The sequence below is a fragment of the Camelina sativa genome, chromosome 9 (genome assembly GCF_030686135.1).
Source record: "Camelina sativa cultivar CO46 ecotype springtype chromosome 9, ASM3068613v1".
Classification (NCBI taxonomy): domain Eukaryota; kingdom Viridiplantae; phylum Streptophyta; class Magnoliopsida; order Brassicales; family Brassicaceae; genus Camelina; species Camelina sativa.
The window spans coordinates 9,898,613-9,913,876 of NC_141888.1; the positions used below are offsets into that span (position 1 = coordinate 9,898,613).

Consider the following 15,264-nt stretch of genomic DNA (forward strand, 5'->3'; position numbering starts at 1 on the left):
CTATTCCACTACACAAAAGGGCTACAAGTGCTATGATCCGGGCAACAGCCGTATGTATGTGTCTCGAGACGTCAAATTCATGGAGGATCAAGGCTACTATGAGACGAAGGATTGGAAAAGCCTCAAAGACCTCTCACATTAAACTACTGATCGTGCAACAAACCTTCGGTTCCTCCTCGATCATCTTGGTGTCACCAAACCACCATATCCCGAGGCGTCTCTACCAAAACCACCATTCGATGGACCTACAATATTACCGGAACCTCCAGAAACTCCTGATGCTTCTCCTTCCCGTTCGGAGGAAACTATTCAAGAGCCAAGAGAGACACAATCCGAAGGAGCCTTGACTACATCACCTGATCTATCACCTGACGATAGTACAGCTGAGACAGGCTAGCCCACACCATCTCCACCACCACTTCGGGGCAGTGAACGTTTAAAACAACCGCGGCGTAGTGAAAGGTTAAAGAATCAACGAGTTTACTACAACAATCAGGCTATCTCCCACCCTATTCAAGCCGTATGTTCGCTTGAGCTTATCTCCTCGGATCACGCTGCCTTCCTCGGTAAGCTTGATGAGCACTTTGTTCCTCAAACCTACGAGGAAGCTAAGCAATATAAGGAGTGGCTTGATGCGGTGGACGATGAAGCGGCGGCTATGATCCGGAATCGAACGTGGGACGAGGCTGATCTCCCTAAAGGTAAAAAGGCTGTCAGCTCCAAGTGGGTGTTCACTATTAAATACCTTAGCACTGGAGACATCGAGCGTTACAAAGCCCGCTTGGTCACACGCGGCTTCACTCAAACCTATGGGCTTGACTACACGGACACCTTTGCTCTGGTGGCCAAACTCCACACAGTCCGGGTCGTCTTGTCCTTGGCCACTAACCTCTCTTGGGTGCTCTGTCAAATGGACGTCAAGAATGCCTTTCTTCAGGGGGAGCTGACCGAGGAAGTCTACATGCATCCTCCACCGGGTTTAGAGCACATTCTTGCTCCGGGTAAAGTTCTCCGGCTCCACAAGGCGATCTACGGTCTCAAGCAATCTCCAAGGGCGTGGTACCACAAGCTCAGCTCTACCCTACGCACGAATGGTTTCAAGCGCTCTGAGGCTGATCATACGCTGTTCACTCTCCACACCAACGGTGGCCGAGTCGTCGTTCTCGTCTATGTCGATGACATTATTATCACCGGTGATGATAAGGAGGTTATTTGTGCCACTAAGGCTCTTCTTAACTCTACCTTTGATATTAAAGATTTGGGTGAACTTAAATACTTCCTTGGTATAGAAATCTCTCGCTCTCCGGAGGGATTGTTTCTTTCCCGAAGGAGGTATACACTTGACCTTTTACATGAGACAGGAAAGATGGGAGCCAAACTGCTGTCGACGCCAGTTGAGGAAGGTTACCAGGTCAAGCGAAAGGGGGAGAAGCCAACACCCGGTGCTCCAGTTAACAAGTCGCACGAGCCATATGAAGATGTGGGACGCTATCGGAGGCTGGTGGGCCAGCTTATCTATCTCACGATCACGAGGCCGGACATATGCTATGCGTTGAACCAAGTCAGTCAACACATGAAGGCTCCAACAAACTTTGACTTGCAAACACTCGAGTGGATCCTATGTTATCTCAAGGGTAGTCCAGGGCAAGGCATTTGGATGGGAAAGAACAACAACACGGAACTTGTCGGCTACTGTGACGCGGACTATGCTGGTGATACAATCGATAGGAGGTCCACGACAGGATATTGTACGTTCGTTGGAGGGAACCTAGTAACCTGGAAGTCGAAGAAACAGAAAGTTGTATCTCAATCAAATGCCGAGTCGGAATATAGGGTGATGAAGAAGCTAACCAACGAGCTCACATGGCTCAAAGGCCTCCTCATGGATCTTGGAGTGGAGTCTGATCAACCAATCACTATGCATTGTGACAATAAGGCGGCGATACACATAGCAACCAACTCGGTCTTCCATGAAAGAACTAAACATATCGAGGTAGATTGTCATAAAGTGCGAGAAAAGATCGAGGAAGGTGTAGTCTTACCTTGTTACACGCCCAGCAAAGACCAATTGGCGGACATCTTCACAAAGGCCACTAGTCGTCAAATTTGCGAATACATCTCCAGCAAGCTTGGACTAGTAGATCCTACACACCCATGAGAAACTCCTCTTATCCGTAGGGATCATATTCTTTTCCTTAACATGGTTTTGTCCCACGTGGTTTTCTATGTTGAGGTTTTTAATGAGGTGATCCTTTACGGATTCCAAGCTTAACCGTTTCACTTGGCTAAGCTTGAGGGGGAGTATGATCGGTCTTGTCCGTACAACCGTCCGAACGGTTATGAGTTGGACCGTCCGTACAAGTACATGAGCCCGATCACCAAGACTTGAATAAGAGGCCAAGTGTCTCCTCTACAAAGGCCCATGAGAAGAGAAGGATCAAGAAGACATCTTGTAGCCGTATGAGTCACATGTTTCCTTAAGGGAAACCCCGAGATGTCACTATCACCATAGGGAATCGTCCCCTCTCTCTCTTTGTGTCGTTATCAAGCTTGTAAAGGGTGTAGCCCTACTATCATTTACTATTTAAGGCTTCTACCCGACATTGTAAAACAACTATTCTAATAGAATCTCTTTTCTTCATTCTCTTTGTCCAACCTTATATCTTCCCTATTCTCTCTCAACGATTTACTCTTACCATACTAAACTCACAATTCTTCACTCTTGTTCCGCTTAAACTAACAAAAAGGGTTCAAGTAAGGAGCAAGCGAAGGGGTAAGGTGGTGAAGAGAGGCGTTACCTGGTTAAGGATGGAGGTCGGAGCAAGCTTTAGAACACAGTCGCTATGGGGTTTTGAGTCTCAGGCCGGCAGGAGTCGTCGGAAGAAGTCTCGGAAGCATTGACAGTCCGTTGGTTTGAAACATTTTTGGTGAAGGACCATTGGTTCTTACTCCTTTTGGTACTAAAAGGTTGGTGAGATGCGGTTTTTCAAAAGCTTTATTCTTCTTTGGGCTTGCATAGGGAGCCGGGCCTGAGAGAAAAAAGTCGCGTCCACCTCTTATTTACAAAGTTAATCTCATACAAATTGCAAAAAAAAAAAAATCAATTAGATTCCTAATATCTCTACAAATTTGGTTTATAGTTTCCTAATATATCTAAATTTATTACACTTAATAACAGATGCCAAAAATACTTTTTCCTTTAAAAACTCTAATATTCAATAATAAATATACTAATTGAGATGAACAATTAAAATCTTTAATGGTTATTTTTTTTGTTTTTTTTTTTTTTGTCAACCAAACATTAAAGGTTGGTAGCCCAAATCGGAGGAAAAGAGTTTACAAAAGAAATTGCATAAATTAAAGATCTTGAAGAGCGGGCAAGACAATCTGCCTGTACATTGGTCGTACGTGGAATCCTCGAGAGATTGAAGGAAGGAAAGGATGAACGAAGCAAACAGAATTCATCCGGTAAATTGGAGAAAGCTGGCCATTCATCAGGACATTGCACCATCGCCACTAAATCAGCACAATCTGACTCGAAGATCTGACAGTCAACACCAGACTCCAATATAGATTTCATTGCCCAAATCAACGCTTGCAGCTCCGAGTGTAAGGGTGAAGGACTGCATCGCTGACTCAGTGCTCTTAGCAGTAACGTTGAATCCTCACTGCTGCATAACCACCAACCTAAACCTTCCAAAGGATCTGATGCCTTCCAAGATCCATCAACCTAACACCGGGGGACAGGATCCCAAGACTCCAAAGATAAAGGATCCAGAGGAACCGCATTGAAAGATTTGGCCTCCTCCCATAACAACTTTTCAGAAGCCGCCTGATTAATAACCTCTACTGGCGCTGCCTCACAACCCTGAAAAACTTTTTTATTCATGTCTTTCGAAATTGACCAAACAAGCCACGGTAAGCTCAACCTTAAATCCGAAGCAATCGGCGCCCTCCAAAACAGGAAATCTAAATTCGTAAATATAGAACTATGGGGAAATCCATCACTACAGGAATCCACCAGGGATAAAACCCAGATCCGACGCGAACGGGCATACTCAAAAAGTGCATGATTGATAGTCTCCGCTTCCATACCACATCTTTGACAAAGAGTATCACATCAGACCCCCCGATGAGCCAGACGATCCATCACGGGGAGGGAACCAGAGGCGATTTGCCAGAAAATATGCTGAATCTTAGGGGGAACCTCAAGTTTCCAAGCCTGAGCCTTAAGAATCGTGCATGTCGGTCCGTACTCAACCTCTTTAATTAAATCATGTGCCAACCGATATCCCGAGTTAACCGAATACCTTCCTGATCTTGAATAATGTCAAATCAATTTATATGGTTTAAAAGATTTACTGATTTCCATCGATAGTATGATTTGGATATCCGCCGGATCCATGAACTCTTCCAGGATCGGCAAATGCCACTCCTTCGTAATTGGATTAATCAAATGATTGACCATTAGATTTGGATGTAAATACCTTCCTCGGCCATTTACAGGTCTCGGCTGACTGTCCGGAATCCACGGATCTCGCCAGACCGAGACGTCACATCCAGAACCTATCGCCCATCGCGATCCATATTCCACCAATCCTTTAGTTGCAAAAATACTCCGCCAAGCAAACGAAGGGGAATAAGGCTTCTTAGCGTGTAGAGGGTGTTTATTCCAAAAATATCTACCTCGCAAGACCCAAGCCATCAGAGACGATGGATAATGAATTAACCTCCAATACTGTTTAGCCAACATTGCATCATTGAATTGTTCCAGAGCACGGAAACCCAATCCGCCTTCACATTTATCCATACATAACTTATCCCAAGCGACCCAGTGACCGATTTAATCATAACTTCCTTTCCACCTTTTGATAAATACTTTGCAGACCAACCATTTACACGATCATCCAAACGCTCATTAACGTAACTAAAAACCCTAGATCTCGAACCCTGAAGATTTTTAGGAATACCCAAATACGAACCCATACTACCTTCCTTGGAAATTCCCATTACAGATTGTAATTGAACCCTTAATTCCGCGGGCACCTTTTTACCAAACATGATGGATGACTTCTCCAAATTAACCTCCTGTCCCAATGCTTTCTCGTAATCACTTATGATTCCCATAACCGCAGTACATTCAGCTGCCTCTGCCTTACAGAAGAACAAACTATCATCAGCAAACAACAAATGTGAGATGGTGGGGCTATCCCGAGCGAGCTTGATACCCGTGATCCTCTGTTTGCGTTCCGCCTTTTTGAAATTAGCAATCAAAACCTCCATGCATAAAATAAACAGATAAGGAGATAAAGGATCCCCCTGACGTAACCCTCGCTGTGGCTTAATATATCCTCTAGCCTGACCATTTATAAGAACCTGATACGAAACGGAGGATACACACCACACAAACCAAGAAATCCATTTTCTATCGAAACCCAGTTTGACCATTACCACTTCCAAAAGATCCCACTCAACACGATCATAAGCCTTACTAATATCCGTCTTGAAAGCCAAAAACTCCGATTTACACCGTGGATTGGTGTTTAAGCCATGAAACATTTCCTGGGCTACTAGAATATTGTTTGTAATTAAACGACCAGAAACAAACGCCGATTGTGTTTTGGAAACAAGAGATGGGAGAAACCGCTTAAGCCGGCACACAATATTTTAGAGATGATCTTATAACACACATTACAAAGGCTAATGGGCCTAAATTCTGTCATCCGTTCGAGCCTTTCCGTTTTAGGGATGAGGCAAATATTCGTTTCATTCAACCGAGGATCAAAACGATCTGTACGAAAAAAAATTTCACCAGAGCCACCAAATCTCCTTTAAGAGAGGACCAAAAGCGTTTGAAAAATAATGCTATCATCCCATCTGGTCATGGGGTCTTCTCAGGATGCATCGCAAACAAAGCTTTGCGAATCTCTGATTCCGTGATCTCCTTGGTTAAAGTTCTATTCATACTATCGGAGACTAAAGGAAGAACTTCCTGAAGCAACTGTGAGACACCCCTCCCATCCGACCGTTTAAAAAGATCTGCAAAATAATTTGATGCAATAGCCTCCATACCTGAATCCGACTCAGTCCAGGTATCGTCAGGCCCAAACAGACCCGTAATCCTATTCCTTACCCTCCGTTGTTTTGTGGATGCATGAAAGAATTTCGTATTTTTTTCACCCACCCGTAACCGAAACTTCCTACTTTTCTGCTGCCAATATACTTCTTCATCCCTATAAGCCTCCTATACTTTCCTTTCAATACTACAAATTTCCTCCTGTGAAATCGAATCATCCATCTTTGCCTCCTGCAAGGCCGTCTTCAGAGAGGAAATAACCGTAGGCCTAGTAACAAAATTATTCTTCCTCCACCAAGAAATCGAATTTCGACAGTTTTTTAATTTATCCACAAAGACCGGGACTCTAAAGTTCTTAGTATGATTCCATCCAGACTCTACCGCTCCAGACAACCCGTCTTTCCCTAGCCAGCGCTTATCAAAACGAAACTATCGATGCCTTCTCAAATTTGTTTTAAAACAAGTTGCCAAAATAGGACAATGGTCAGAACCAATCATCTCTAAATAATCAACCTTTGAATGTGGAAAAAAACAATGCCAATCCTCATTCCCCAATGCCCGATCTAGTCTACACCGGACAACCTGATTATTCCGTCTATTACCCCGCCATGAGAGTTGCTCCCTGTAACATGGAAATTCTAACATGCCACAATGTCGGATCATAGAAGAAAAGGGTACAAAGGAAGAGGCTGGTCTCAAAGCCCCTCCTGATTTCTCATGATTGCCTATGAGTTCATTAAAATCGTCGATCATAAACCATGGATCAATCCGGAATGAACCAATATCAATAAACTTATCCCAAACCTTATGTCTATGTTGAGGAACGGGATCCCCATAAACAAAAGATAAAAAAAAACACTTATTGTCCAAAATAGGCTTGAGCATCAATTAAACGATTGCTCTCATATAAAATAGAAAGTTTTATTTCATCCATATAAAAAACAGCCAAACCACCCCGGGATCCGCAAGGATCAACCGAATACAATTTTTCATAACCAAATTTATTCAGAAACTTCTATAAATAAGGAAAACACTTTTTTGTTTCTGATAAAAATAAAATATCTGGACGATGCTTTCGCCACAAATCTCCCAAATAGCTCGATGTCAGGTCAGCCCCAATGCCCTGACAGTTCCAACTCATGATTTTCACGTTTGAGCCGGCGGTTTCGGGAGAGCCACCATCCCCTTCTTAATTGGTCGACCACCACCAGCAGGTTTGCCTTCCATGTCCTTGTTCCCTTGTTTCCCTGACCCTTTCTGTTTGTGACCTTCACCTGCAGGTTTAGATAAAGCTTTAGCTAGCAAACGTTTGCCGGGAGATGCTAAATACACAACCGGTTTTTTGACTACTTTCTTTGTCTGAAAAGTAGACCTCTGTAAGACGTCATTTGTCTTGCGACCTAGAGAAACCTCTTGCAAGGCAGAACTAACAACATTCACAACCAAGTCAATCGAAGAGGAGGAAGGAATACCTTGCAGTTTGTCCTCAGTGACCGCATTACTGCCCAATCCCATACCTCCGAAAGACACATTTCCCTGCCCAGCCTCAACCTCACCCTCCTCATGAAAGTTACCGTCTAGAGTTTCTCCCTCCTCTAGGAGATCATCATTGGCTTCATCAAAATCCAATCCTACCACATCCTTACCAATTCCGTTTGTAGGAGAATTCTCCATGTCTGTATCCCGTTGAGAAACACCCTAATCAGTAACAGCCGAATCATCTCCAAGGACCTCTTGCAACTACTTATCCTTGTGACCAGATTTAGCCCTGTATAACGGTTTCGGCCATGCAGTCCCTGTCCCCTTGCGGTTAAGGGGAAGGGGATTAGCCTGCCCATGTACACTCCTGGGCCCATCTTAGCCCCCCGCTTACCTCCCATATTCATAGCAACCACACTATACAAATGTTTTTGTTCCCAGACTACACCATGATCTCGATCCTACTGGTAAGACCCAGAGCTACCCACCCCAGCTATGAACTCATGAGGATGAAAATCCAAGGCTCTCTTAGCAGACTTCCTAGGCTTCTCCCAGTCACCATCATTGTGATACCCACCTTGTTTTGCTACCCCATGATGCCGAGGAGCAGCACCTCGTTTATCCGCTTGGTTCTCAAAAACGTGACCCCTAACTGCCTTGTGAAGCTCTAGACAACTTCTCTCGTCATGAGTGAGTCAATAACAAGTATCACAATAACCCGTTAACTTCTCATACTCGAGAGTCACAGTCACTTCATCACCCGATTTAAAAGGCAAAACCATCTTGAAAAGGAGAGGGTTGAAACCATTGACGGTAACACAAACACTACCAGTCTCTTCATCAATGTCTCCAATGATACCAATCTTCTTACCAATAGCCTCCAAAGTAGCAATCTCCCAAAGATGCATCGGAATACCAGCAACTCTCACCCAGAAATTGATGGCGGAAGGATAGGTGGAAGAAATGATAGGCTCCCACTTCACCAAGGAGATCATCCAACTATCAAAATGGTAAGGACCATACTGTAAGACCCCTTGCAAATCAGACTCTTCAGCGAAATTGAATTGAAAGGTACCTTGTCCCAAATCAGCACCCACCACTTTGTCTTCAAGCTTCCAAATCTTAGGCAAAGTGGATACCAAGGGCTCCATCCTCTGAACCGAAGGATTCATCAATCTCCCTATAAGAGTGAGAGAGAACTGCTGAATCCTCTGAGCCAGCACCGAGTTGGAGATTTTGACAGTCTTCATGCGCACCAAAGGGGCCTTACCCTTGAGAAACGTTGATTGAGCCATGAAGAAACTCGCAGACGTCAATACCCAAAAACTTATCACAACAAGACACCTCCAATCGCACCAGACAAAACGAAGAAAACAATAGATGGATCGAATGAAACCCAGTCCCCAAATAAATACTCGAATGTCCATCCTAATACCTCGACGCAATTGATGGGATAATCCAATCAACGAGATTCGAAAACAGCACCCCCAGATCATGGCACCATCAATTCTGTATCACAGGATCCACGCAATATAGAAGCCACACCTTCCAAAACAATGGTACCATTGAATCGTTGCCATAAAACACACGACCAAAAGCTCCAACATAAATATCAACAAATCCCAATCCGGATCCAAAAACAAACCCGCAATCCCGAACCTTTCATCCCCCCCAGATATGAAACTTCAAATCCAGCCAGATCAAATCATTATGATCCGAAATCAACGGAATTCTCCATTTAAAACCGTGATCTGATACCAACGGGAAACCTATTGAAAATCAGAATCAGACTTCCGATCTGATCCCGATCACTCTTACCTAATGGAGAACGTGAGAGATCCTCTCTCCATCTCCCAAACACACCGGAACCCAACATTCAAAACTTATATCCAATCGTCGCCGTCGTCGTCATTCTTTTCGTACAGGTATGTTTTAAATGTTATTAAGCAATATAATGGTCATTAATATGCTGGAAAAAATTTGTAAAAAAAAAATATTTCACGGGTTAAATCTAATAAATTGGAGTATTTATAATATAATTTAACTCGCAGCATAATAACTTTTACGGATATAATTCTTTCACCGGTTAAAACTAAAAAAATAAACTTACGGGTTAAATTTAAAAATACTAAAAATTTGAAAATATAATAATGTAAGATTAATTCTTTCATGGGTTAAGTCTAAAAAGCATAAAACCTTAAATTTTAATAACCATAAGAAATTCGATACGGTAGGTCAAATTTGAGAATTAACAATCAAAATACAATTATACAATCTTAACCACTAAACAAAAGAAACAAAATTAAGAATCAATTATAATTTTATAAATTTTTAGTTTTTTATATAAAAATATTATCCCGCGGTGTACCGCGGGTTAAATTCTAGTATTATACATTTTTGTGTTTTTGTGTTGGTTGCTGGTTGTTGTTGTTGTATGTGTTAAAGAAAAAACAAATTAAATAACATTTTAAAAGGTTAATTATATATTTTAATTTTAGAGACTATATGATATGTATCTTACATTTTTTTATGTTTTTTTCAAGATTCATCTCTATTGTCCCTAGAACAAACATTCTCAAAATCAATCTATATATTACAACTTACCACTTAATGAGCTCATATTATAAATAACTCGTGAACATACAGCTAGCCTAGATTTTAAAATTAAATTTTTTCTCAAATAGCATATATTGCTTAACTGAAGCCCTACTGATGGAACCTGGGACAACGGCCAGGAGGCGTACCAGGACGGAACCGGACAGGTAGAAGCGGACGTGGCCGCGACCACATCAAGACGGTCATCGACCCATGCACCAAATTTGATGCCCGGAGCAACCACAAGGAGCGGGACAGCAGCTAGGGCGGCCAAAAAGAAGTGCCTCATCTTTGTCCAAGCATTCGTGCGAGATCAAGAGGAGTTCAAGCATGGAGCCATTCAAGCCGCAGGACGGCTGACCGGGGTTCCTCTCTTGGTCTTCATCATTACTCAAAGGTGAAGACCTCCAAGTCATTAGGGGAAATAGTACTCTTTTCTTACCTTAGGTTTGTCCCAATTGGTTTACCAAGGAGGTTTTAACGAGGCTACGAACCCTAGTGCATTGTCACGGCCGTGGACCACTCCCGGCCACGTGGCCATCCTATCTTTTGCTTTTATCCTTTGTTTTACCTTTGTGACCGTTGTCTTTTAAATTTGTTCTTGGACGCTGCATTTTGTTTTAACCCATGTGTTTAGGGTTTGGGAGTTCCCTTGTAATGGCTAGCCTATTTAAAGGACCTAGACCCCATAATCCAAAGGCAGATTAGTAATAAGAATCAAAGTTGTTTCCTTTATCTCTCGTTTTCAGCAATTGAACTGAAACCCTAGAAGCTTCACGAACCGGGTTAGTAACCTTCTAGCTTGGCCGTATCACAAGGAGATCCATCCCTTGCATGTTGCTACATCGATCCACCTTCTATCTCCAACAAACCGAGAGACTAACGAGTTGAGCATCTCCTCATGAACCTCTTCCGCCTCTATCTTCATTGTACCAAGAGACTAACGAGTCGAGCATCTCCTCGTGAACCTCTTCCATCCGTTCCTATCGATCGTTGGAGCCGCACAGACCTGATTCCATCAGTTCCAGTCCCGTCCGTACGTTCGTGAATCACGGCCGTCGTCCGGGGTTACATCAGCTGGTACCAGAGCTGAAAGTTCCTTGCAAGGTCGTATCTTTCCACTCTTTACGTTTCTTGTTTTCTATTTTGAGTTTTGAGTCTTAGTGTTAAAGGTTTGTTCTTGCTAGGTTCGTTGGTGTTCTTGAGTGTTCTTAGTTTTGCTAGTCTAGATCTTTAAAGTTAACTCCTTTGCGTTTGGTCTTTGTTTGTGGTGGCCTAAAAATTACGTGTGGTGTCGTTAGTCCTAGCACGTGTAGTCAGTCGTTTGTTTGGTCTTAGGTTATTGTCTCGTAGTGCTTTGCTTTTTGCTTTTGCTTTTTCTTTTTGTCCCAATCATTAGCTGTCCAAAGAGTTTGTGCTGTGTTGATCTTGTTGAACAGAGAACCCACACGTTGAATATTGTCTTGTAGAATTCGTCCAAACAGTCACGCGTCACGGATCGGCCGACGAGAGCACCCGCTGCCGACCAACGTTGCCATACACCGGAGGATCTCTTGACAACCGTCGCACCTCTCTGCGACCGCTGCTGGTACCACTTCTCCAACCAGCCCATACTGGAGACCGCCGTCCGACCAGTACCTAGACGCCGTCCGTTCAACCGCCGCCGTCCGTTCAACCGCCCTCCATACAACTCCTTCAATGAACTCTTACATATCGCGATGCAAGTCGAGCAACAGATCAAGAAGAAGATCAACAGCACCAACCGTGCTCGCGTTCAAGGGACGCCCAGTTGGTCTCCTAATTCGTCCCGACGGCCGGAGGTCATCACGGCCACGACAAGTCCAAGGCCATTGCCATTGACTCGCGGTTCAAGTCAAGGGAGCTGGCCAGAGACGCACGTAATGAACCAAAGCCGCAGCAGACCAAAGGAAGAAGCAGAGATATCGTGTGTTACAAGTGTCAAGGCAGAGGGCACTATGCCCAAGAATGTCCTAACCCATGCACCATGACCATTACCGCGTCCGGAGAAATTGAGTCTGTGAATGGTGTTGACCAAGATGAACAGGACGACGCCTTGGAGATCGAAGAAGCTGTGGCCAAGCCGGACAAGGGAGAACTACTCATGATCCGACGAGTCCTCAACACCAGCCAATCACCGGACGATACGCATCAGCGAGACAACATTTTCCCTATGCGTTGCATTGTAAGTGGGAAGGTTTGTGGATTGATCATCGATGTTGGATCTTGCACTAATGTTGCAAGTTCTTACATGGTCAAGAAACTATCTCTTAACACCAAAAGCCACCCAAAACCTTATAAGCTCAAATGGTTGAATGACAAAACCATGATTCAAGTTAATGAACAAGTCACGGTTCTGTTTAGTGTAAGCCCTTATAAAGACCAAGTCTTGTGTGATCTGGTGCCAATGCAAGCTAGCCACCTCCTTTTGGGGAGTCCATGGCAGTTTGACAAAAGGACCTCTCATTGCGCCACACCAACCAATATTCTTTTGTGCATGATAACAAGCGTTATTTGTTTGAAACCTTTGAGTCCTACACAAGTTTGTGAGATGCAATCGAAATTGTCTAAGGATCCAGACGCTAAAATGAACTTTTTGATCACTGCTAGTGTTGTTAGGAGATCACTTAGTGACTCCGCTTGTCAAGTGTTATTGATGGTGTTTAAAGATGATGTGAGTGCAGATCATGAACAGGATGATGTTCCGGCCGTGATCAAGTCACTCCTACGGCGTTATCAAGACATCTTTCCAGAAGAGTTACCGCACGGCCTACCACCATTGCGAGGCATTGATCACCAGATCGATCTCCTACCCAGCGCACAACTACCTAATAGACCCGCGTACCGCGTGAACCCTGAAGAGGCCAAAGAGTTAGAACGTCAAGTAGCCGATCTCATGAAGCAAGGATACTTGCGAGAGAGCCTAAGTCCGTGTGCGGTGCCGGTCCTGTTGGTTCCAAAGAAGGATGGGACGTGGCGCATGTGCGTAGATTGCCGAGCAGTGAACAACATCACCATTAAGTACCGCCATCATATCCCACGCCTGGACGACATGCTTGATGAACTTAGCGGTTCCACCATCTTCTCCAAGATATTCCTTAAAAGTGGCTATCATCAAGTGAGGATGAAAGAGGGAGATGAGTGGAAAACCGCGTTCAAAACCAAGCAAGGTTTGTACGAAAGGTTGGTAATGCCATTCGGTTTGTCGAATGCTCCCTCCACCTTTATGAGATTGATGAATCATGTTCTTAGAGCTTACATTAATAAATTTGTGGTGGTATACTTTGATGATATTCTTGTTTATAGCAAGAGTCTTGATGAGCATTTAGATCATTTGTCCTTAGTCTTGAACACTCTTAGGGAAAACAAGTTATATGCTAATTTGAAGAAATGTGTGCTCGGAGCTACTAAACTTGTTTTTCTAGGCTTTGTTGTGAGTGCGCAGGGGCTTAAAGTGGATAATTATAAGATCAAGGCCATTGAAGAGTGGCCAACCCCGACCAACATCAGTCAAGTCCGAAGCTTCCATGGCCTAGCCAGTTTCTATAGGCGGTTCGTGCAAGACTTTAGTTTGATAGCAGCGCCGCTCACAGCCACCATCAAAAGAATGTCGAGTTCAAGTGGGGACCAACTCAAGAGGCAACGTTCCGCGAACTTAAGAGGCGGCTGACGCAAGCGCCACTATTGGCCCTTCCGGACTTCAGCAAGACTTTTGAAGTGGAGTGCAATGCGTCCAGAGCGGGCATCGGTGCCGTCCTGACACAATGAGGCAAACCTATTGTGTATTTCAGTGAGAAGCTCAGCAGATCGACGCTCAACTACCCGACCTACAACAAGGAGCTGTACGCATTAGTTCGCGCCATGAAGACTTTGCAACACTATCTTTTGGCCAAAGAGTGCGTCATTCACACCGATCACGAGACGTTGAAGCACTTGCGCGGGCACATTAACCTCAAGAAGAGGCACGCCAAGTGGCTGGAGTTTTATAGAAACTTTTCCTTACGTGATCAAGTATAAGAAGGGAAAAGAAAACATGGTGGCTGACGCCCTTTCACGACACCACACGCTGATCACCACCATGGACGCGCGAATCCTCGGGTTTGAAAGTATCAAGGACACTTACGCCACCGATCCTGAGTATGCGGAGTGTTATCGAGAGCACGGCAAAGGCAACTATACCAAGTTCTTTGTGCATGATGGGTTTCTGTTCAAAGGGAGGCGGCTATGTATTCCAAGCGGATCGATGAAGGAGGCACACGAAGGTGGGCTTACGGGTCACTTTGGCGTGGCCAAGACAATGGCTGTTCTGAAGGAGCATTTCTATTGGCCTAAGATGAAGCGCATGGTGGAAAAGTTTTGTGGTTGGTGCATTCCGTGCAGGGCGGCCAAGTCAACTACGCGTCCCTATGGTCTCTACACGCCACTGCCGATCATTTCAAGCCCATGGGTTGACCTATCAATGGACTTTGTCCTTGGTCTTCCCCCATGCGACAAAAAGGACGCTATCTTCGTCATAGTGGACCGATTCTCCAAGATGGCCCACTTTGTTCCTTGCAATAAGACCAACGACGCCACCAATATCGCCGATCTGTTCTTCTGCGAAGTGGTAAGGCTACATGGCCTGCCCTTCACGATCGTGTCCGGCCAAGAGCCCAAGTTCCTCGGTCATTTCTGGCGAACCTTGTAGAGAAAGCTAGGCACGCGGCTTTGGTACTCTACCGTGTGTCACCCGCAGACGGACGGCCAAACAGACGTCGTCAACCGCACCCTTGGAGCGTTACTACGGACCACTGTAAGCGGTAACAAGAAAAACTGGGTTGAGTGCCTGCCCTTGGTGGAGTTCGCGTACAATCTGGTTGTTCACCGCACTACTAAGAAGTTGCCGTTCGAAGTTGCATATGGTTTCAAACCTCTTACCCCCATTGATGTGCTGCCTTTACCACCCGGTGAAGTAGTGAACCAAGACGGAGAAAGCAAGGCCGATCTCGTAAAGAAGATTCATGCGGACGTAAGGGCCAACATCGAGAGGCAATCGAACACTATGCGCGGACGGCCAACAAAGGCCGCAAGACCATGGTGTACAAGGAGGGCGACTT

At 44.6% G+C, this 15,264-nt stretch overlaps 2 protein-coding genes across 2 annotated transcripts; both read right to left on the reverse strand.

Moving 5' to 3' along the window:
* Nucleotides 1–3,301: 3,301 nt before the first annotated feature.
* Nucleotides 3,302–5,559, reverse strand: LOC147937999 (uncharacterized). Its single transcript, XM_087465421.1, has 5 exons — nt 4,893–5,559; nt 4,488–4,794; nt 4,127–4,319; nt 3,785–3,868; nt 3,302–3,730 (listed from the first exon to the last, which is right to left on the reverse strand). The coding sequence occupies exons 1-5, from the start codon at nt 5,557–5,559 to the stop codon at nt 3,302–3,304; spliced, it is 1,680 nt and encodes a 559-aa protein (XP_087321547.1).
* A 2,457-nt stretch (nt 5,560–8,016) lies between these two features.
* LOC147938000 (uncharacterized) lies at nt 8,017–8,805 on the reverse strand. The gene is made up of 2 exons (XM_087465422.1): nt 8,291–8,805; nt 8,017–8,230 (listed from the first exon to the last, which is right to left on the reverse strand). Exons 1-2 carry the CDS (start codon nt 8,803–8,805, stop codon nt 8,017–8,019), a joined length of 729 nt encoding a protein of 242 aa, XP_087321548.1.
* Nucleotides 8,806–15,264: the final 6,459 nt, after the last annotated feature.

Bases quoted from the DNA above. Each gene is read 5' to 3' on its own strand.
- LOC147937999 (XM_087465421.1), bottom strand. From the start codon at position 5,559: ATGTTTCATGGCTTAAACACCAATCCACGGTGTAAATCGGAGTTTTTG. The intron at 4,795-4,892 runs GTTGGTCTGCAA...ATAAATGTGAAG, and splicing joins TTTGGATGATCGTGTAAATG to GCGGATTGGGTTTCCGTGCT. The intron at 3,869-4,126 runs GTCTGATGTGAT...AAAGTTTTTCAG, and splicing joins ATCGTCTGGCTCATCGGGGG to GGTTGTGAGGCAGCGCCAGT.
- LOC147938000 (XM_087465422.1), bottom strand. From the start codon at position 8,805: ATGAAGACTGTCAAAATCTCCAACTCGGTGCTGGCTCAGAGGATTCAG. The intron at 8,231-8,290 runs GTATGAGAAGTT...TGACGAGAGAAG, and splicing joins GAAGTGACTGTGACTCTCGA to TTGTCTAGAGCTTCACAAGG.